General features: G+C 41.5%; 1 protein-coding gene across 2 annotated transcripts in view; it reads right to left on the bottom strand.

Annotated features, from left to right (window-relative positions):
* NDFIP2 (Nedd4 family interacting protein 2) overlaps window positions 1-24,488 on the bottom strand; it is a 94,452-nt gene that overhangs the window by 13,614 nt on the left and 56,350 nt on the right. For both annotated transcript variants that reach the window (XM_018561131.1, XM_018561132.1), the window contains 2 exons: window positions 13,518-13,642; window positions 3,265-3,331 (listed from right to left, as the gene is read on the bottom strand). In XM_018561131.1, the coding sequence (XP_018416633.1) occupies window positions 3,265-3,331; window positions 13,518-13,642 (192 nt within the window). The remainder of the gene's footprint in view (window positions 1-3,264; window positions 3,332-13,517; window positions 13,643-24,488) is intronic.

The following is a 24,488-nucleotide window of genomic DNA, read 5'->3' as shown; positions in this document are numbered from 1 at the left end:
CCCCATTCTTTAAGTGGTTAAGCTTGTTCAGGAAGTTTATTTTAAGTAGGGCTGGTAATGATTAAAATTTTTGTGTTCGATTAATCAAATTTTTTTTAAAATCGATTAAATTGATTAATTTCGATTAATTATAATGCACATACAGATCCAACTACATTGGCCTATACACATAAAGCACAGCAATGAAGTAATAAAATTAACTAGGATCACACTAATCCAGCACGTTATTAATCTCACGTGGGGCAACTCAGAATAATAACGTGCTGGATTAGTGTGATCCTAGTTCATTGTATGACTCCATTGCTGTGCTGTATGTGTATAGGCCAATGTCTTGGCTGGCGCTCGTGCAGAGAGTTAAAAAAAAAAATTAAATCGATCAAAAACATTTTAATCGATCAAAAAGATTAACGATTAATCGAGAAATTAAATCGTTAATTTGCACAGCCCTAATTTTAAGATATGTAAAGCAACCACATAACTATGTTACTGATCATTAAGGAACTCTGGCTGGTCTCTTTGTACATATGCCATTAATACAGGAAATGTAAAGTATCTCAACATCCAATTTGGTACCTATTTAGCACATTTATCTTTGTGATCTGCTGATCCTGTTAAAGCATACTTAATAAGGACCTATTACACAAAAACCAGCAGTTGGATTAAACTGAACCTTTGTCTCTAGCCAGCTAAAAATAAAGCTTGCATTGGGTCGAATAATTACTAGTGCCCTAATTATAACTGGTTATTGTATTAAAACAGCAATGCATGGTGCCGCAGCCAGATGCCAAATCATGCATTACGGACAAGAAGGCTGGAGCCAAACCATAATTCATACTACAGTTTATATTCTGACAAAGAAGCTAAAGTAGCATAATACGGGTAAAAACATTTCATTTTTCATTTTAAAAGCATTTCAAAATTCATTGCATGCTGTACGTTTTCCCTGGGAAAAGCAGATTTTATAACTTGCTTAAAACATATAAAAGTTCTCATAAATATGTTTTATTGTTGCTGAACTATGACTGCTATAGAGATTTTATCTATTTTTTTCCACAGTAAGTATTAGACGGGCTGCCTTCATCCATCATTTTGATTGAAGAACGCAAGTAGCAATCACCACATTGATAAAGCGAAGAGTGTCAGAACAGATACCAGCTGTACACAGTATGTTATGGGCATCAATATACCCCCAATGCACTGTGTCCTCTGTAAGACCTCTGTGCCTGCTCTATTCCTCGCTGCACTATACAGTATAAGTCATTCCCTGCATCTGTAGCATACTAATCACATTGAGACTCAAGATATGAACATAAAAGCAATTACACTGCAAAAAAGGGGGAACGAAATTCCTTCTTCGTTCAATGTAAACATGTCATGAGAGAATTACAGGGGCAGCCAGTGTTGCCCTCCTTCAGAAAATGCCAGCTACCTGACTTATGTTGACTTTCTGGATCCAATACAAGGGTGGACAAATTAATATGGAATTCAGGAGCCAGTCAGAGTCTAATAAAATAACCAACCTGATTTTTTTTCCAGGAGCCAGCTCCATTGACAACTAACGAAAACCTTAAAAGTTATGCACCAGCTGTAATTTTTGGAGGCATGGGCTACCTGCCTCCTGGGATTTGTCCAGTCCTGCTTTAATATTTTTTGTTAACCCGCAGAAAGTTTGCAGATCAGGAAGGATACAAGTCCTTATCTGCATTCTGGTTCCAGGTCAGTGGCTTAAAGTAATAAAGCCAGAGGGTCAGCATGACAGACAAACAATTATTATTTTCAGAAGGACAAGTCAGCAATGGTAGTCTCAAGCCAGGTTTCCTGCATACATGCTGAGGAAAAGCACTCGTGTGATGCAGAATTTAGACGTGGTCTCTAGCAGGTATAAACCAATGCAATTAACACAGAGTTAAACTTGCCTTAGATCTCATTATATTTTATTGCTTTAACAGTCATGCCTGTATTTAATATCTTAGTACAAAAACAATTATCTGCAATCACGCCTAATAAGTTTGAAGCAGTTTAGTGTAGTTGAGCCAATTAACAGTAAATTCTGATTGGGTGCTACAGATTATTCATTTAGTATATTCAAATAAAGCCCATGTGGGTTTATATAATAAGACAATGTCACCAGCAAGAATTATGTAGCAAGTTCGGAGACCTTTCATCATTGTACAGAGCACCCCCAGGAATATCATATTCTGCTCATGTGATTGGTTAATTGCTCTTTTCACCATGTTTTCTATTAAGCCGGGTGCACGCACGCACCCACACACTTCGGCCGATTCAACAGGAGTTGTACTTGCTGCCCGGCGGCCACTGTCAGAATACAATGTAAACGGTGTGGGATTCGTCCATCCACGCTGTTCAGCATGGCTGGAGGAATGTGGTATATTTTCTTCATTCAGCCCACAGGTAAAATGAACAAAATATAAGCGTGTATACCCGGCTTTACTGCTACACTGGGAATTGCAATATAGTGGTCAAGTGATGATTACCTGTGTATGGATACCTTAAAGTAGATCTAAACCCTAACTGGGTGACATTTAGTTTTCTAAAGCTCCGTGCATCAAGCAATTGTAAGTTTTGTTCCATAAAATACCGTTTCCCCCCCCCCCTTTTTTTGTATCTCAGCGCTGCTGATCTTCTGCTGTTGCAGGCACCAGTCTTGGAGCCCATGGGAGCAGGAATCGGGTAAGTAAAACTGCATTACATCGGTTCCCTAGACATAAACGAGCAGTTAATGCTTGCCTTGCGGGGGTAGCCCAACTGCAAGGAGAGGTTTCTTGGAGATAGTGTGCAAGTGATGCCTCAGTTTTCACATTGACTGTCAAAAAGATGCAGCAATGCACCCTATAAGCAGTGTTTTATTGCTTTTCTGGTATAATGCCACCAGAAAAAAAAAATTTAATTAAATTTAAACCTATTTAATTAAATTAAAATAGGTACTATTCTGCATCCAACGTAATGTGCCAGTTCTCTGTGCCACTTTCATGCCTCTATCCTGTTCACAGGACAATGCATCAGCATGATCAACCATGCAGCGGTCTAAGAAAGCTAATAAAAGCTTAACCAGGATAACCTTAGTGTTCTTCCTGGCTGTGCAGTGTAGCAAAGCTGTGTGATAGCCAAGATTGGCTGAACTTAACTACGCATCCTTTGACAGGTGAAAACCTATTTTATGACAGCTGTGTATTTACTTTTTGTGCAGCTTTTCATTCTAAAGGGTTAAAATGACACTCATCAGTCAGCTGCATGAATACTCACCAAGTACAAGGAATATCCACCAAAGCCAGTATTGTCCATTGAAATATCCAGTAAAATAGTCTGAGAACTGAAAAAATAATGACAAAGTTATAAGTATATAAAAATAACAGCAATTCTACATAAAAATTCCAGGTGTAAACATAATATTACTTGTACTAAATACTACTAAACTTGTGTTAAATATGACAATTGATTTCAGACCAGTCAAAAAATTGGATTTTTGTACTCAATAAAAAATCCTTTTCTTGGAGTCTACAGAGGGAGCTAGGAGTTCTTAGGAGTGTTTGTTACACAGCTGATCTTTCCTGTAGGTGGCAGTATAACCAGACAGTGTAAAGGTGCCCATGCACTGCATGATTCTCGTATGAGAATCGCGGGAAATCCCGCGATCATACGAGAATCGTGCAGTGTGAATGAAGACGTGCGAACGTTTCTACTGTATGGTCGCACGTCTTTTGTCTAAGGAGCATGCTAGAAAACCAGCCGAAAATCGTACGATTTGAATGATGCTCGGGAGACAAATGCCGCACGCGCACACTGCACGTTCAGCATTGCGGTCATCAGAAGCCCATCCCTCAGGGGGGCGGGCTTGCGATGATCGCAAGTACGATCTGCCTGTCCAAGATGGGCAGTTTGTAAATTTTTTTAATCACTTTACAACCATCGCAAGACTAACGTCTTGCGATGGTTGTAAAGTGTATGGCCACCTTTAGAATGCTAACAACTCCTTTGTCTTTTAATGGACCAAAAAATAAATTAAGATAGATTTTTTGTATTTACAGTCTAATCCTTTTCTTGAAGTCCATTGTGGGACACCAGAATTCTTAGACTATCAGGTTCAACAGCCGCCTACAGAAGAAATAACATTGTAAGAATTCTAACAATTCTTGTGTCTCTCAATGGTTGATAAAGAAATATATTGTCTAAAAGCCTGTACTATGTTGGGTCACAGACCCTAAAATATTAACTCGATAACAAAATTGTTCAAGCCTTCTGCAGGTTAAGTGGCATATCTGCCGAACATGTTGCAGAACCCTGACTTTTTAGGTTACGTCGGAGCAGAATTTAAAGCCTTATGTGGACATCAGGTGCAAACATATGATGGAGGTTCTTGCAGGAGCCTTTTAGGGCTAGTTCATACCAGCCTCAGAGCATTCGGCCTGATTTGGTGCTGGAATGCACTGGATCGCATACCGGCTGGCTCAATGTGTTCTGAGGCGGGAGGGGGCATGACGGTGCACTGAAGTAATTAGTACCATGGCCACAGTGCGATCAATGCCTGAGTTCCAGTGGGGTCCGAAAAAAATGCTGCATGCACTATTTTTCCTGACCGCACTATATTGAAGAACGTCAGGCAGCAGGGCAACCTACAGGGCAAATTTTGTTCCACCTAAACAAGCAGACTTTGAGTCGTGGTGCTGTTTACATTTCCTAATATACAAGTGGCCACAAATAAGGAGCCTTTGTAAACTTTTATATAAAAAAAACACTTAAAAGTAGTATTAAGGTCTGGGCGTTTTTTACCTTAATACAATCAGGTAAAAACCGCCCATAGCCTTTCTCTCCCCTAGTCCCCTCCACACTTACCCGTCAGCGACGCTTGTCCTCGCCGCCAGTCCTGAAGTGATCCTCCGTTCCCTGTACTTCCTGGTTGCAGGGGGGAGGATACTGACGGCAGAGGAGCCATAGGTTCCTTCTGCCATCAAAGAGAGAAGGGGCGTGGCCTGCCACAGGGCTGTGTGTGTCTATGGACGCAGGGCACGAGCGCGCACGTGTGCCTCCGTTAGCCGATGGAGGCACCCGTGCGGTGGGTGGGTTGCGGGGGTGTTGAAGAGCGTTGCGGGGACCCACTTGAAAACCAGGAATTTAAAACTTGTAAAAAAAAAAAAAAGAACAGGCTCAGGTAAAAGTGGGTCTCCTTATAACAAATATAAAAAAAAAAGAAAGGCTTAATATCACTTTAATTCTCTTTCTCTCTACCTTTTAAAAATAGGTCTAACTAATGCCATACCCCATATTATACTATAGCAAACTATCTATTGACTTCATATTAATATTGAAATACCGTAATCAAAAGCAAATTAAGGCAAATAGGCACACTATCGTTTCCAGAATAATACATGCCGCAAACAGGGGATTTTTTTTCTGGTTAGTTAAGAGTTCTAGTTAGTTGAATTCCGAATAACAGAGAGTTTACTGTGTGTATTGCTCAGTATGTGTGTTGAACATACACTTGTTCTTGTCAATTTGCTGTCACTCTGCATCGACTTGCACTTCATGGCCTAAAGATTTTTTTTTAGCACTGTGCGACTTAAAACATTCTCCCCAAAGCCACACTGCTTTAATCTTATCAGAACGGGATGTTCGTCTGACCCCTTAAAAGAGAAACTTTTGACCTTCGGCAAACCCCCCATTGCTATCTGCTGCCAAGGATACCAACCTCAAAGGCCTCAGACTCATTAAAGTCTTTTCATTTTCAAACTAGATGCTCCTGTATTTGGTTCCCAGCAGAGAGCAGAACATGGCTAAATGAACCTTAAAGTGCCGTTTCAGCCCTGTTGCTGGCCACGGTAGATAGTTTTGTCCTCTGCGCGATAAGGGAATATGAATAGGCACACTTTGATTGATATTGCAGTAGGCTGTACGCTTCACTGATAACACGACACATCAAACGTCTTTAGTATTCATCGTTCTCACACTTCTTGTACCACGCCATTAAATAGCTTCTCATAAGACATTATCAGAATACAATTTTGGGATGGTTTCTTTCCCAGTCTGTACCAATTTGCTTTAAATGTAATATACACGGTACAGAACACAACAGATTATGTAATCTGCCTTTGTTGATAACATTTGATAGGGCTTTTATTAATATGTCTGGATATTGGTTCCAGCTTAAATAACAGTACATTGACAGTTTTCAAATGTCCTTGATGCCGTACTGTTAGGCTCCGCCGTTCTAATGAAAACTAGAATAGCAGCACAGAAGGAACGTAATGTTCAAACTTGCTAGTGGCCGTGAAGCTTTTCTATAGTATTATTTTGAATATTAGACTCATTTGAACTGCAACTGCGACCTGAATCATATGAAATGCATTGCTCAAATGCAAAGCTTCTGTTTTTAGCTGGCTTTATCACTTAACAACACATTTTCTTTCTTTATGAGGACTGGCCTTGATCATTATCACAATGATTTGGCTCAGAGTTCACGCAAAAGGACAGCCCACTGCATTATGGGAGTCAAGTGTTTTTTTTCATGACTCAGCTTTGACTGTAAAACGGATGGGTGACAAAACAATAAAACAATTCTGCACATGTGCCTGTTGTTGGAAGTATATGGACAATCCCTTTTTACAGAAAGGGTTTAAAAAAAAAAAAAAAGTACAAGACTATGAAAAGTGGATATTTGGGAACATAGCTCAGTATATGGCGAACTATAGCGAGCTACAGCTCGTGGTATACCGAGAACGCCACAGCCGGGACGGATCCCGACAATACTGTTGAGATCCCCCCAGCTGCGTGAATGACAGCTGACTCTGCCTATCTAAAGGCAGAGCCAGCTGTACCTGCCCCCTCCCCCGTCCGTTCCTCCAGTCAGCGCTGAAGGATCGGAGCGGGAGGAATCCCTGCAGGGAGCCGTGACTGACAGTAACCACTCACTGCAGGGAGAAGTCGGGAACTGAGCGAGCGGCGGTATGTGTTTGCTCACTTCCCGATCTATTGAGCCGACGTGTAACAGTTTCATTATCACATGTCGGCTCGAACTATGAGGATGAGTGATTTTCACTCACCTCATAGTTTTCCTTTAAATACACATGGTAATAATCTTATCTGCCAAAGGATGTCTAATGCCGTTCACCCACTTTGTATTTTATACACTTCTGCCTGGCAGAACAGCCAGGAGGATGACAGCACTTTCTTTTTTATAGTAAAAGTTGAGCTCCAGGCGGATAGAAAATATACAAATCTGATGTAGCTCTGTATTCATTAACACTTCTCTAAAGATGAACTGAAGGCAACACTTTGTTTTTACTTTTGGAAAGAGTAAGGGAGGGTTATAATCCCTTGTAGCTTTTCTTGCCATCGGTGTGCCATTAGGGAGATTTCTCTTCATTACCGGTTGGATAGGCACAACAGGAAGGGGAATGAAATTCCGCCAAAGAGAGGAAAATCCCAGGTGGTCAACAGGGTCAGCAGAATTAGTATCCCCATTGGAGGATTTCCCATCTATTCATGATCTAGTGACAAGCCAAAATTTGTGTTTTCTTTTACTTTCAGTGAGAGCGGTCCCCAGGACAAATAGAGAGGGTGAATCTCTATAACAGGGGCACAGACAGCTATAAAATCCTGACGTGTTCAAATCTCTTTCCACTCCATCCAAAAAATTTAAAAAAAAAAGATTTGGCTTTAGTTGCACTTTAAATAGATTTGTTTAATATGTAAGCAGTAAAAATACATACATTTGACTTGGCATCAGCCTCTTGCAGTCCCATGTACAGCATCTTCCTTTTCAACATACATGCGTACAGCAGAGCCGGATTAGATCCTAGTGCTGCCACACCCTCCCAATCCAAGCACTGCTGTGCAAGGATGTCAAAGACTAATATCCAGAAAGATTCAGGTACTTAAATGGAATTTCAGATTAAAAAGCTCCCTTTCCCACTTTCACAGAAGCGTCTTCACCTATCGAATTCTGACATCTTTTGCTTTTTACAGGTGAAACATTGTCACTTCACTGGTCCAGAGATACCCTTCAGCCGCCACACGCACCACTTTTGAGTGTATATGTGAAGACCTGCCGCACTGCAAAGGAGTGATCTCCCTACTTTATGGAGCTTTACTTTCTTCCTCATCTCCACTTTCCCATAAATACATGCACGCTTGGTTAATGGACCTTGGGTTCATTTTGGAGCCTCAACAATCCTGCTCTCAAAATGTTAGCACCTACGAGATTAATTATAAGGTCTTATTCTGCTGGCATCTTGTCCCCAATATACTAGCTCACATGGACCCCCATAGATCCTCACAGTACTTTAGAGGTGGTACTGATATTGGTTTTCCATATTTGGTGGTCCTGCCCATGTGCTCAGCGCTTCTGGCGTAGAGTATATAAGCTACTTCATCAACTGATACGATTGCCCCTGCCTCTACGTCCTAGCGAAGCGTTACTTGACCCGCCACTACATGGACTCCCTATATATAAATTAGCCTAATGACTCATATATTGACGGTGTCTACACAAGTCATTGCAAAATCCTGGAACTCCCCTTCCTTACAGTTCGCCAAAGTAAAATCTCATAACCACATGACATGTTTAAACCAGTAAATGTACGCAAAGCTCTGACATGGTGAAATTCCACAAGGTGTGGGACCCACGGATCTTGCGATGCATGCCTTTTGACTTTGATCGTTGACTGCTGCTGCTCCTCTAGCTTTTCGCCATGTATTTGAACTAGGCTTGAGTGAGTTTCCTGAACCCTAGGGATGTGCTTTCTTACCTCCTCCTTTTCTTGTTTCCTCCTGCTTCTTTTTCTGGTCTTTTTTATACTCGTATCTTCCTTCTCCTACTCCTCCCCCCCAGCACCTTTCCTTTTATTGCACCAAGTTTCACTTTACCTGCCATCGTATGCCATGTAGTATTCCTTGACTACCATTGCAGCTACCATTTGGTGCTATTATATGTCTGGTTGACCCACTGCATTGTATCTCTATGTCAGGCTCGTCCTCGGCACCCCCGGCCGCTCCGGCGCCGCGTCGCTCCGGTCGTGACGTCACGCGGCGCTCCGGCCGTGACGTCACGCGGGGCTCCGCCCCCTGGGCTCGGCGTGGGTCTTATAAACCCAGTGAAGGCAATCACTCGGCGTTCAGTCAATGTGGAACGTTGAGCGATTGCCTCCACTGTCTCCACTGAACCAGTCCGGCTCCCGCACGCTGCTCAGCCTGCAGTGCACTCGGACACAGCTCCTCACTACAGTGCCTCTCAGCCTTGCAGGGGAAAGACATCTTCACGGGTTTGACACCTTAACCGCAAGTATCAGGGCCCTGGCTCTACATGGGACTACATGTTCAGTTGCCTGAACCTATACTGCTGTAGTATTGCCTGTCTAAGCTAAATATCTGCATCAATTCCTACTGCTGGAGGATTGCCTGTCTAAACTAAATACCTGCATCAATTCATACTGCTGAAACATTGCATGACTAGGATATATAATTGCATTAATCCATACTGCTGAACTATTGCCTGGAATTGCCGTTAGCTGTAGTGAGCCCAGCAGCTGTGGTAGTGTCTGCAGTTATATCAATCTGTAGAATCCCGAGCTGTTTCATGCTACAGTCCCATCAGACCCCCGTTCACACTAAAATTAACTTCCCTTAAGTCTAGGCTGGGATACATGATGTGGAACGGCTTCCTATCGCACTGTGTGTGTAGGGAGTCGCCTGACTGACCCAATCCCATACAGCCTACTCAACAGTTCCGCAGCTGCAGTCCATTTCCCATCAACCCGCTTGATTGTGATACTCTAGTTATTTTTATTGTTTGTTGTGTTCTCATCCTGTGTGACGCCTTGGTCATATGTCACTGGATCCTTGCTTATTACGTAGCCTGCCATATGCTCACTTTGGGTCACAGGAGGACATTAGTAAATGTTCTCCTGTGACCCAAAAGAGAACTAAAGCCAAACATCGGCTGTGGCTATAGTTCTCTTTAAACTTTGTGATCAAAATGATATATATACACCGTATATAGTGGGGACCCCAGGGGTACACTTGCGTCTGGGACACATTCAGATAAAATAAACAGCTTTACCACAGGCTAACAAAACAAATAGCTTCCTTCAGCAAAAAAAAAAAAGGCTTTCTTCAGCAAAACACCAAACACAAAGTAACAGTCCTTCCCCAAGATTGCACTGCGTAGTGCATTTAGGTGATCTCACCAAGATAGAGTCCACTTGTTTCTGAGCAGCCACACAGAGAGCTTTCTGTGTCTCTTTCAGCTCCCCAATCCTCTCTCACCTGTCTTAACTTTTTAACAGGAAGGGCTGTAGGGGAAGTATCTGCCCTCCCAAAATTAACCCCTTTTTAGCCCTCAGCAAGGTAGACTCTCCACAAATATATATATATATATATACATATACACATACACACACACACACTGAGTGGCCAGATTATTATGACCACCTGACATTTGTAGGCAAATTAGCTATAATTTGGAGCTGAAGTTGCTAGAGGGCCAGACCATTATAAATAGGGAAGCAGGTTGTTTACCACGACAGTAGAAGTGATTTTTTTTTTCCTGAAGATACGGGTAAACAACGCGATTTAACAGCCTTTGAACGTGGGATGATTGTTGGCGCTCGGAGCCATGGAGTGAGTATCAGCACAATAGCAGAATTCGTTAAATGTTCAAGAGCAGCTGCTGTTAAAGTGTTTAAAGACTGGACTGTCAGCCGAAAATCTGGGTCTGAATGTGCGAATTGTGGCTGTCAGCAACTAGTCAATGTTAGGGCAGAACGGAGAGTGGCAAGACTGGTACAAGACAACAGAAGGGCAACAGTGCAGTGTCAGATTCCTCGCATCACCTTTCAACATCTCGTGGAGTCACGAGGCGGCCCAACGAAGTCATCTCGTGGAGTCATCTCATGGCCCAATGAAGTACTGATGGGGTGGTCATAATAATCTGGCCACTCAGTGTATATACACATACATACACACACACACACACACACACACACACACACACACACAACACCATACATTCAATGCAGAGCTAGGCAGAGAGAAGCAAAATGCTGAATATACAGTAAATGTACAGTGGTTTTTGTACTTTAGTATTTATATATACATTAAGGACAACAAAATACACATTTTGCAGATTTTTTTTTTCATGTATAGTCCGATTAACATGTTTTGCAGCAGGTTTACCTGGTAAATCCTCATTAATGTATTTATAAGGCTAATTTCAGCTGCTGTTTTAAAAAAAGCCATTTACAGGATTCAAATAGCTGATCTGCTGTGCTCTCTCTAGTTAGAAACCCCATATTAATCTGGGTCTCTGGTGTACCCAGTTTAATAGAATTTAGAATCAAACCCATTGTTTATTTACAAAATATTAGTGAGGAATTGGAAATTACATTTGTTTCACACCGGCTACCAGATCAGTGAGTCAAGAATGACACACAGCTTGTGTATCAGTGTCATCCTGGCCCTTTCCAGACCTGGTACAGCTCTGACCTCAGTTCCTACAGCACTGCACAGGCCTAATAAAGCCACATACATAAAAGTGCATATAGCAGACTATCAGTACCAATGAGCTGCAGAAAAATGATCTTTCCTCAAATAAAGCCTTTTTTTCTGCACTCACTATGATTGCTAGAGCTGTAAAAGTTCAAACCACAAATTGAATAGTTCCCTTTTAGCACCATATTGCTGAAAACATTGTGCAGAGATTTCCAAGCATTTCAAAATTGACCCCAAGAACATTATAGGGACATAAATGCTCCTTATTGCCGTTGCCTTGGTAGCAAATATAGTATAGTTTGGAGCCAGCTTAGGAGTGGCTTTGTTCTATATTTTACTATTACATTTGTGTATTGTGTCAAACCTACTGCTGGTTTAAACATATAAAAAAATAAATACAAATACATTCACAGTGCTTTTTTGCCTCCAAACTCTGTATTGGAGGCAAAAAAAAATGTTCTGCTCAGAACACAGATCTTTCCAGAACAGTGGAGAAATATAAAACCTAAACAAAACCTATTAGTACAAAAACTGAAGCAATACTGACACACAGTGGACAAATAGGTGTACAGCAATGTTACTAAAACAGCAAGCTACGAGTTCTCTCAAAGTGGATTGCCACTTTTGTAGCCGAATTGGGATAACACAGACTTTAAATTTGTTACATGTTTCTATTCACATAACTTAGAATCCAAAAAGGGCATCTGCTATTTTTTGTTTCTTTTCTCCAAACTCTAGGACTGAAAAATCCTACTTAAGCCAGGTATGCACAGATCTATTGTTTTCGTTAAACCCAAAGAACAGATTCCTCCATTAGCGCTTATGAGCGTTGATGGACAAATTCCCTGCTGTTTCCTTTGTATTCTGACAGTGGCTTTTAGAATACCCAAACAGAGCTAGCAGGTGATTGGCCAAGAATTTTTCAACCAGCTCCTTCCATCATCTGCCCAGAATCGAGGGATTCTAGGTGGATGGGTGCTGACAGGGCAACCACTGAACCGGACGAAATTTACACCGTGTATAACGAGTTTAGTTCTCATTGTTTGAGGGGGTTGGGGGAGTTTTGTTTGACATGATTAACCCGGTCTGTACTGTGCTGCCAGACTTCATTATCACTTGTAAACTAGATGAGTATGACCGTCTCTTCTATCAAAGGGTACAAGATCTCAAAGCATTATAAGTTAAATGCACTTTCAAAAAACCGTCCCTTAGTCTGTCCCCTTGTATGCTCACTGGAATCTATTCTAATCACTAAAAGCTGTCTGTAGTGTCCTATGTAAAATCCTGGATTAGAAAACTGGAACAACAAAAATAGACATATGCATCTAAAACTATGCATTTCACCATTTCCCTTGTCTTTTAAGTACCTATAGATTTTGAGCCCTTGGCAGGTTTAGTTCAAACTTATTGGCAACAAAGGTCGGTTTTATGGGCCCTTTTATACCTGCCAATGCATGCAAACAACCTTTAAAAAAAACATGGCGCACCATAATGCGTGGTAGTGTGTTGGGGTACCATTAAAAGTCAATAGAACTACAAAACTCTGACACATGTAACATTGTGTACAGTTCCTAAAGGTTATGCAAGTCTGCTTTAGGAGTCCATCATCTTATACTCATGATTTCAAGGTACGGAGGGCAAAAGGAAGTAATAGAGCATGTGTATCCATACAATATATAATTGGACAATACTGACAAGGGAAACCAAAAGTTTGGGGTCTGGGAGTGGGAAAATTTCACCTGAATAGCCAACATCTCTAGTTATAATGCACAGATACAAGGCACAAGGCACTGCCTATGTACCAAGGTATGTGTATGCAATATGTCTCCCACAGAGAAACATCTTTCCATAGTTGGATCTGCGCCTTCTGGCTATAGCAACAATTTGTTACATCAGAATTACAACAGATAAGAGTCCGAAAAACTGAAAGTAAATACAAGTTTAAGCTGCATAACAGCAATGGGTTCCAAATGAAATTACAGATGGGGGGGCAAAAAAAAAAAAACACAACTTACCCTGACAATTAAAATCCATTTGATCAGTGATAATCCAAAACCACAGATTGCTCCATAGCGTCCGGCAATTGTGTTGGTTATGCAAAAAGATAAACAGAATCCAATCCAGTTAAAAATGAAGGCCACTGAGGGAAAGAACACAGATTCATGCTATTAGTATGGAGGACTCGTTCAGAGCAAGATTCATATACAAGTTTAATATACATAAACAAAATACAATTCAGTTTAAAATATAGTTACTTTGACTCCAAAAAAAAATACATAACCCAATTTAGTTGAACTTGGGCATTGTCCACAAAGCATCTTAGAGTTTTCTTCACGCCCTCTAAACCTAAAAACGTTCAATTGTCAATTGCCCCAAAAACTATGATCAGTAACATGTGATGGTATATAAGACGAGTGGGATTGTCCCTATTGGAGGCCGACAATGGAAGTACACTGTATTTAATTTTAAAAAACCCTATTAGCGCACGAGAAAATCAAATTAGCAGGATGGCACCGTTCATTATTTAAATACTAAAAAGGAAAACTTTTGTCCTAACCATATGTCATGTGGCAGCTCAAGGAGGACTACAGCTTCCATGTTGCTTTTCTCTTATTCTAAAGAAACAGGCTGATCATACTGTGCATTAGCATGGGTGACAACACTGCACAAGCAGCGTTGTCACCCTAAAACAGTATGTGGAAAAGGAGGCACTTACTGATAGGACAGGTAGAAAAAACTAAAAGAAAGTTTACAGAGACAGAGCAGCAACGAGAGATAGGGTGGGGAGAGATAAGGAGGGTATACTACTGTATATTTGTTTAGATGCACTTTAAAGCAAACAATATGTACATTACTTCAAAAAGTCCAAGAAACAAGGGTTTGTTCTTCAAGGAAACTGAACCCTAGAAGATGTGAGCAGCACAGTAGTGACATCACCAGATTTGGGACTAGGAGCAGCAGTGTCTTGGATATTATAATGCAGATATACAGCTAAGAGGATTAGGCAAAAGGAGTGTCTAGGCATCCTCACATACCACACTATTTTTTAAGAAGCATTAGAGACAAAAAGCATAAATTTTAATGTTAAAATATATATATTCCCCATAACATAGCAAGTCTTTACTATTTAAGCTTAGGTGCACTCTAAGTACAGTGAGTGGAGCGATGCAAGTGATTCCCATATGTCTCTATGGCTATCTGCAAATCTGGAAGTGTTGGTTTACAGCACAGCTTATATTTACAGTCACTAATTCCAATCAGCATGCAGCTTATTTTGGATATATAACCCTCAACAGTTCATCAAAGTGGAAATCGTGGGGCTCAAGGCTTGCTTAATGCCAACAATACTACTCCCAGGTATCATATTCTGACAGCCGATGTCCTCGGCTTTCTGAATACACAAACAATGACTGCAGCTGATTGCCTTCATTCGACTTTTGGCGAGTAGGTTGGTGCTGGCAGGGCCACCCTTGGATCCAATTAGGGTCGATTCAGTAGCAAAATCAATCAAATTCAATCTGTGTTTTGGTCAGCTTTACATTGTATTGTACTGTATCCTTTTACGAGATGTTTACACCTCAACAGCAAATAGAGCTTCTTTTATTATCGAATGACAGTATCTAATCTGATGAAGCTAAATTTGAAATGCTAATGAAACAAGTACTTCTCAGAATCATCAAATACATTCATTTTAATTAGTGCATGAACTAAAAACAGCATGCATTATATACTACTCAAGAATAAATTAAAGAAGCATCTCTAGCAAACGCTTAAATCAATATAATCAGTTAAGGAGTAAATGACAGTCATGAAGTAGTTTGCTCATTCTACAAATGTATCGAGAAGACTGCCACTTGACAAAGAAAAGTGGCTAAACTGTTCTTAGCTTTTGCTCAATAGGTCAGGAATGGATTCTAATTAGAGTTACTGCTCTCACAGTTCCTATTCTCTGAATATGACCACTTGCACTATTAGAGCGCAGTTTAACACTACATACAACCATACACCTAACTGAAGCCACAAATGTTTTCTAAAGTAAATATTAAAATCGATATTTATAGTTTTCATAAATACAGCACAATTATATATTTAAGCACCTTATAGAGAAAGGACAATCTAGTTCTCATCTATGTATCAGGAAATGTGGTTTGCAAAACAATAATGACACTCACTCTGGTCAAGTTAAAGCTTTAGAAGTTCAACACAATTATTGACCCTCCCAGACATAGTGGGTGAGATGACATGTACAAGCTCAAAAAAGAATGCAATAGAAACAGATCATGAGTGGATTTGAAGGCATATCATGGATGAGCCAAAAGGGAAAGCTGACACTGAAACCAATCAGTAGAGGGTACCGAGAGAAGGCGTGAAGAGGCACATTGGTAAGGGAGGAGGAAAGAAAAAGAAAGGTGACAAGGAAGGAAAAGAAAGGAATAGGAGAGGAAAAAGGAAGGGGTGGGACTGTGTGAAGAGGAGGAGATAATAGCTGGAGACAGCGTATCACAAAGCACAATCACCAATCAATGTTTTTTTTTACATTAAGTTACACATTTACAGGTGGCCAGAAACAAATCCAGGAACTACGCGATCCTCAGGAGAAGCTAAAATATTACTTTTAGTTGGTTTAACTGAATCCTTTCGCACTGCATTTCAACCTATTGTAACTATTTTTGGTCCTTTTGTGACAATGTGCTATGCATTTTAAAAAGGTATCTGCTTTGACTAAGAAATAAGCCTTGGTGACTGCAATAGAATAGAACATTGTTATGCTGCTCTGAACACCTAGTTCGGTCAATGCCAGAAGCTAGTAATCATCATTTACATACAGCACATGCCATTATGAAATGTCTCAGATCACAAGAAAGGTAGTGTGCTGAGGGCAGACGACAAGAAAGTCAATGTATTCCATTGTGATATTAAATAAAGCATCCCTGGCATTCCTTCAGATGTCATAGATAACGGCCAACTGGGAGCATGCTGGGGGTGCCTTCTTTGATATCAATCTTTTTAAACCAGTAAATAGAAAACCACTATAGTGCACAAAGGACAGCAAGAGAAAGGAAAAATACATGAATGGTTATCTTTTCACACTTGCACAAGTTGACTAGATACAGCTGTGCTCATAAGTTTACATACCCTGGGAGAATTTATGATTTCCTGGCCATTTTTCAGAGAATATGAATGCTAACACGAAAACCTGTCTGTCACTCATGGGTAGTGTTTGGCTGAAGCCATTTATTATCAATCAACTGTGTTTACTCTTTTCCAATCATAAATGACAACAGAAACTACCCAAATGACCATAATCAAAAGTTTACATACCCTGGTGATTTTGGCCTGATAACATGCACACAGGTTGACACAAAGGGGTGTGAATGGCTATTAAAGGGAACCATCCTCACCTGTGATCTGTTTGCATGTAATCAGTGTGTGTGTATAAAGGCCAATGAGTTTCTGGCCTCCTGACAGACCCTTGCATTCTTCACCCAGTGCTGCACTGATGTGTCTGGATTCTGAGTCATGGGGAAAGCAAAAGAATTGCCAAAGGATCTGCAGGAAAAGGTAGTTAAACTGTATAGAACAGTAAAAGGGATATAAAAAGATATCCAAGGAATTGAGAATGACAATCAGCAGTGTTCAAACGCTAATCAAGAAGTGGAACATGAGGGGTTCTGTTGAAACCAAACCATGGTCAGGTAGACCAACTAAACTGTCAGCCACAACTGCCAGGAAAATCGTTCGGGATGCAAAAAAAAAACCCCACAAATAACTTCAGGTGAAATACAGGACACTCTGAAAACATGTGGTGTGGCTGTTGCAAGATGCACAATAAGGAAGCACTTGAAGAAAGATGGGCTGCATGGTCGAGTCGCCAGAAGAAAGCCATTACTACGCAAATGGCAAACAGTATCCCGCTTACAATACGCCAAACAGCACAGAGACAAGCCTCAAATCTTCTGGCACAAAGTAATTTGGAGTGATGAGACCAAAATTTAGCTTTTTGGCCACAACCATAAACGCTACATTTGGAGAAGAGTCAACAAGGCCTATGATGAAAAGTACACCATTCCTACTGTGAAAACACGGAGGTGATTTGCTGATATTTTGGGGATGTATGAGCTACAAAAGGCATGGGAAAGTTGGTTAGAATTGATGGCACGATGAATGCAGTACGTTATCAAGAGATACTGGAAGACAATTTGCATGCATCAGCCCGGAAGCTGCGCATGGGACGTACTTGGACATTCCAACATGACAATGATCCTAAACACAAGGCCAAGTCGACCTGTCATTGGCTACAGCAGAATAAAGTGAAGGTTCTGGAGTGGCCATCTCAGTCTCCTGACCTCAATATCATTGAGCCACTCTAGGGAGATCTCAAACGTGCAGTTCATGCAAGACAGCCCAAAAATTTACAGGACCTGGAGGCTTTTTGCCAGGAAGAATGGGCAGCTTTACCATCTGAGAAGATAAAGAGCCTCATCCACACATACCACAAAAGACTTCAAGCTGTCATTGATGTTAAAGGGGGCAACACACCGTATTAAGTATGTAAACTTTTGATCAGGGTCATTTGGGTAGTTTCTGTTGTCATTATGATTGGAAAAGAGTAAACACAGTTGATTGATAATAAATGGCTTCAGCCAAACACTACCCATGAGTGACAGAAAGGTTTTCCAGTTATCATTCATATTCTCTGAAAAATGGCCAGGAAATCATCAATTCTGCCAGGGTATGTAAACTTATGAGCACAAGTGTATAATTAATGAGCACGGATGTTTTAAAAGTGAATTATTCAATGAAAAATATATATTTCTATTTTCCTTACATATTAATAGTGGGATTTCAAGAATACCTCTGGGTATTAAAGGATGGGAGCTGCCATTGCTGAACTGTTTTTAAAGATACAGGTTTCAGGACTGTAATCCTCATCCTGGCTTCACTATTTAATGAGTCATTGAACAAGCATGCATGATTGTTTACTGTGACTTGCTTGGTCGTGAAGCCAGGATCAGGACGGCAGCCTCATAGTCTGGTCTCTGAAAAACAACGGGAGCTCCCATATTTCCATACTGACAGATTAAACTCTGAACTATGATGCTATATATTATTATCATAAAGAAAGAGTATAGGATGAGTTAGGTCCATGCCACACTAGTAATTCTGTCAATGGCAACAACTCACCAGCCTTAGAATTAGAATTGTGTCTATGGTGTTGCTGCCTTTCTGGTTGAACCAACAAGATGTCGCTCCGTCACTACTCCCTTGCTAGGAATTGTGATCTTACAGCATTTTGGCCAGCAGAGGAGACTTCCATTATGCAGAGTGGTAGCAGCACCTCAATGATTCTACTGTTGGTAAGGTGTAACCAGTGGCAAAATCAGCAGTGTGTCATATCCCTAAGATGTTTGGATAGAAGAGGATCCAGAGCAAAAAAAAACTGTGGGAGAGTATGCCCCCCAGAAGTGGCAGCAACACTTCTCAAACAAGTTGGGACAGGTTTACCAGGGTGTAGCATCCCCTCTTCTCTTCTTTTACCAACAATATGTAAATGTCTGGGAACTGAGGAGACCAGTTGCTGAAGATTAAAGAGAGGATTGTTGGCCCATTCTTGTCTGATATAGGATTCTAACTGCTCAACAGTCCTGGGTCTTTTGTCCTATTTTTCATTTCAAGATGTGACAAATTTTCAGTTGGTGAAAGGTCTGGACTGACTATGATGAAGCTTTTATGTTTGGAGGTACACGCAGCTGCTGGTAATAAGTTATGGGTTATATTTTGTGGATCGTTTCTTATTTTGGGGTGAATTTTAATTAGCGCGGATCAGTGATACATAAAAATATGTGTGACTTCCTGTCCACTCTACTCACCGCCCAAGTCAGCCTTTCGGTTCTCTACAGATTGTGCTGTCTACTCCCAGAGAGCAGAGTACTGTGCACCCATTAAGTACAGGCTCCATGTAGGAGAACACCACAAAGCTAGCTGGTGCAGACATAGCTAGAGAGGTGAGAGTAGCCTTGCTCATATGCTGTCCTCTCCTGGCTGGCCTTCCTGTTAGTGAGTGAACAAGTAAGCTACAGCAAACCTGTCAATGCTCGGTGAGCTTAAAAATGAAAGAATGCAAGAAGAGTGATAAGATTGGCTCCTTTCTACGCTGGTATTTTTAATACTTGCCATCACTGCAAAGTGTACAGTAGCTGCAATGTCAGGAAAGAGCAGGGAGGAAGAGGAGACACACACACAATGAGGAGTGAGTGAAAGGAGCACAGTCTACACGTCACAAACACTGGACGGGGAATGGGCTCCAAAATACTGCAGCACTCCAGCACTGACCAGAACATATGTCAGTGTTCTTCCGCCTATTAAATGCAGATATGCACACCACTATTGGCTCCACCCCCTACCCCACCCCCTGTCCCGGGGGATCTAATTTAAGAAAATGGGTTGCCAGGGGGCATGCAAGTGTAAAAATGGTTAGAACCACTGACCTAGGAGTACTCTTGGTTATACAGGTAGAATATTTCATCACAGTATATGCGTTCCAAAATAAACATCTGCTGAGAAACACAATTTAAATGCAATAAACAAAGCGTCTTTTTTTTATCAAGACATGAGCAGTTTAATTGTGATTGCCTGCAGTTTCCTCCTTGCAGATTACAATAAAGCCAATCATTCAGGCTACAAAACAAGAACTTGTGTAAGATTTATTATGCAGAACTGGACACCCCTTCTTCTGCTTTGAACTAGATTTGTAAAATGTGGTAGCAAGAGAAACAAAGCCCTTTATTATGGCATGGTATGTCTTTTTTTTGGAGCGTATTAAAATAAATGTGCTTAGCAGGCAGATGTAAAAAAAATAATAATAGCTACAGCAAATAACTGTATTCATACTCCAGGTGCATGTAGCAGAGTAAATCAGTGACTTTATATACTCAAGAGCCACTTTATCAGTGTTCTATATCACAAACAACCAAAAAGCAAATCATGTGGCTGCAACTTTATACATAAAGCATGCAGCCATGCTCAAGAGGTCTACAAATCATTAGAATGCTGTGTGATCTAATGGGCCTGGAGTATGGAATAACTGTTGGAGCCAAATGTGGTTGTAGCAGCATATCAGAAATGGTCAGACATTTTATAAACTACAACTTCTAGGAATTTTGAAAGGATACCAAAAAAACATTTAGTATGCAGAACGCCTGTGTGTGAAAACATATTGAGAGAGGTTAGAGGGAAGTAGTGTGGTACAAGATGACAAGAAGTCCATAACTTCTCAACCCCCCACCCCGGGGAAAAAACAAAAAAAAACAAACACTCTTTACAACAGATACGTGCATACGGCTATCTCTCAACTCACAACATGTCAACCCTTGGAGAAGATGGGCTACAGCAGCAGAATGCCACTCTAGATTCCATTCTAATTTTGTTCTTAGAACAGGAAAATAAGGTAATATTTGGCACAGGATCATAAAAACTGGATAAGGGCTAGTTCACACCAAGTGCGGAACAGATGCAGAGCCGTTACAGAACGCATCAATAACGCATCAATAACGCATCAAAAATGCATCCAATGTATTCCAATGGTATTTTGGGCTCTAATTCACACCAGAGTTTAGTTCCAGAGCATGTGGGAAAACTGCAGCATGCCCTAATTTTTCTGCTCTGGAAAGCACCAAAACGCATGCAAAACGGCCCAGAACGCGTCAAAAAGAGCAGCAAAACACCTTGTACTGCATTTGCAGAAACTCATGCAGATCTGATCTGCATTTGATGTGAACAAGCCCCAATTCATCGGTTCTCAACCTGTGGGTCGCGACCCAAAAGTGGGTCGCAACTCACTGTTGAGGGGGTCGCAGCATCCACTTCTGCTGCTCTAGGTGAGAGGCTCCTCAGCCTCCTCCTAGCGCAGCAGTGTCAGTCAGCGGGAGGACAGCAGAAGCTGTGAATATAAAAATGCCGCTATACACACTCCCGGGCCGCTGCAGCGACATCTACTGGCCGGGGAGTGTGTACAGCAGGGCTTTTCTATTCACAGCCGCTGCTGTCCTCCTGCTTCCCATACAATGTGAGCTCTGCAGGAGGCGGGCGTCTAAGCAGTGCTGGGGCTGAGAAGGCTGCATGGAGACAGAGCAGTCAAGCAGGTAGCAGGGGCTGGGGAGGGGTTGTATTCTTGCAAGTGTGCTTCCGGCGCCTTACTAATTCTGGTGTCCAGCGCTCCGTTGGGGGTCACCACAACTTGGTAAATGTTACCAAGGGGTCCCGGCCCTAGAAAGGTTGAGAACCACTGCCCTAAGTGAATACTGCAAAAACTTTGCTTGGTTTCAGACATCTCAATTAATGCCGATTATTGGGTCAAAATTATACTTCTACAGCAAGAATCGACTGATCGATCCTGCCTTGTGATAAAGAGGAAGTGTCTCCAAAACTTTTTAGGACAAGTGTAGCAACCCTATCAGGTTTTTATTGCTGTGTAAAACGTCCAATAGAGTGGCAGCACGAAGGAGGGAGTCCAAGGTTTTTTAACGGTAGTGTTCATTCACAATAAGCCAATATAAAACAGCCAATGTGTTTCAGGGGTACAAAAACCTCCCCCTTCAGGGCCACAAAATAATACACACAATATGTACACAAATAGTTAGGGAAACACAAATTCGTACACTTAACACATTGTGTTAATATTCATACAGATTAAAATCATTACACATGTGAATAAAAGTAATAATAAAAATATTCATAAATCCTGCTCTCATATAAAATATATGAAACACAGATCTCATTAAATTGGACTGCATCATCATCTATGAACTAGAACAAAATGAATAATACTGGGATCTATCCTGTGGACTAAAAACCATGGACCAATGTACGATAAATTAATATATATTTGTAGGTAAAGAGTGTTTATAATAAAATGTGCAGAGAATTAAGATTAACCATGGAACAGAAAACTTCATTGCGGGGGTTTCTATGTGGATGGATAAAGCCTTTCCATGTATCATTACTATGCAACATTGGTTTGAGAAATCCTCAGTTAATGTGCTACTAAATAACTAAAGAAATAATTATCCCTGTATTCGTATTACAAGATGATACAACAGGAATACAAGGAGGATCAGTTATTAAAGTTTGGACACCTGTCTGCTCTAGTATGTTCATTTGAGTGGGCTGCCAACATATCAGAACAGTCAAAACCAACGTACCGGCACAACACGAGGCACAGTAGGGTGTTACTATGTGTTGTGGAGGTTCATAGGGTACCATTCAAAATGAAAAATACTGCAATGGCCCAACACAAGTAAGGTACGTTACATCAATGCAATAGTGTAAAGGTGGCCTTATTTCCTACACGGGTGCATACAGCTACAAGAACTTGACAGAGGTTCTAACAAGGGTGTCCCGATGCCATTTTTTTTTCAAGACCAAGTACAAGTACTTTCGCTCAGGTACTTGCCGATACCAAATTACCAATACTTTTTCTTAAAGGGTCATGTGACATTTTTTTCTAACACCATACAGACTAATGACTGTAGGACAGTTTCTTTATAACTTTGAAGAACTGTAACTCATTCCATGATTATTCAGCAATGGAGAATGACAACCAGCAATAGAGGACTACAGAGCCCGTCAATCCATGATTATAACAGCAATGAACAATGGAAACCGGCCATAGAGGGCTACTAATCTCAGCTATGGATAATGGCAACCAGTAATCATGGATTTCTGATATTTGTAGTCCTCTATAGCTGGTTGCCATTCTCTATGGTTGTATAATCATTTATTCCATCAATCTATGATTATACAGGGCTGCGTGCAGAGCTCACTAGGGCTGCATTTGGGTGACCAGCTCCAGGGCTGTCCTCTGCTGTGCCTGTCTCTGTGGGCGCCGGAAAAGAGGAGCAGGAGATGTGGGGCCAGACAGGTGCAGTCAAAGATAGCTACAGCGAGGTGCTCAGCAGGCAGCCTGAGGTCCCCATTAAGCACGGGACCTCTGGCAGCCAAAGTTGTTTAAACATTCAAAGGGCCGGTATCGTCCTTTAGTATCAGGGCATTTTCACAGGTAGAAGTACTCATGAAAATGTCCTGTATCGGCCCAGATACATATACTAGTATCAGTATTGGGACATCCCTAGTTCTAACAAATCTATCCAAAAAAAACAAAAACGTTATATACTTCTGTCAGGGCCCGGCTTTGGAAGTGTATTGTGGATCACAGCTGCGGTTCCAACAGTGTGTCTAGTGCGGTGGTCAGGCTAAAATCCCCGGCGGCTCTCTCAATCATAAACAGAGAGTTGGGGATTTAGTCATCATGGACCGCTAGCAATAGTCGGTAGTAACAGGAGAAGTAGTTTAGTGATTATTAATTTATACGCCTGATCTTGGCAATCCTATCGTGATATAGTCTCTATGACGGATAACAGAAGCAATCCCCTTTACACAGCATATATGGCTTAAGTATGGCAAAGCAGAGAGGTGATACCCAAAGTCTTCACCAGAGGGCAGCGTATATGAGCCGAGACAATTGCCGAGTTCAAATAGCAGATACTTGCGGTTTGGTGGTATGAGCGATCAGCTGCATGCGAGAGGAGTCCAGTGGAGGCTGGCTGCTGGGGAGCTGTAAGGATCCGTGAGGAGAGGTTCGAGGCAGGTTGGTGAGGTTCCTGGGGTGTTTGGGCTATGATCCCAATCATCGAACACCCCACAGTGTCTCTGGCAGGTTTAAATAGCCCACGGCCATGACGTCACGCGGCCTACTTCCGCGTTCCAGCTTGGAACGCACAGTAGACTTGGTCACCGCGGCCGATGCGCCCCAGCCTGGAACGCAGTCGGGAGGAGCCAGGAACCCGGGGAACATTACAGGACCCCCTCCTCAAGGGAAGCCCTCCGGGGTTCCAAGAAGATGACGGCTTGGACGGATACCTGTTATGGAACCTCCTCTTCAGCAGGGGAGCATGTACGTCCTGAGCACTCTCCCAAGAGTCGTCCTG

This window comes from Nanorana parkeri, unplaced genomic scaffold (genome assembly GCF_000935625.1).
Source record: "Nanorana parkeri isolate BGI_ZX_2015 unplaced genomic scaffold, ASM93562v1 scaffold502, whole genome shotgun sequence".
NCBI lineage: Eukaryota > Metazoa > Chordata > Amphibia > Anura > Dicroglossidae > Nanorana > Nanorana parkeri.
Note: the sequence above shows the minus strand (reverse complement) of the source record. Positions and strands in the feature narration are given on the sequence as shown.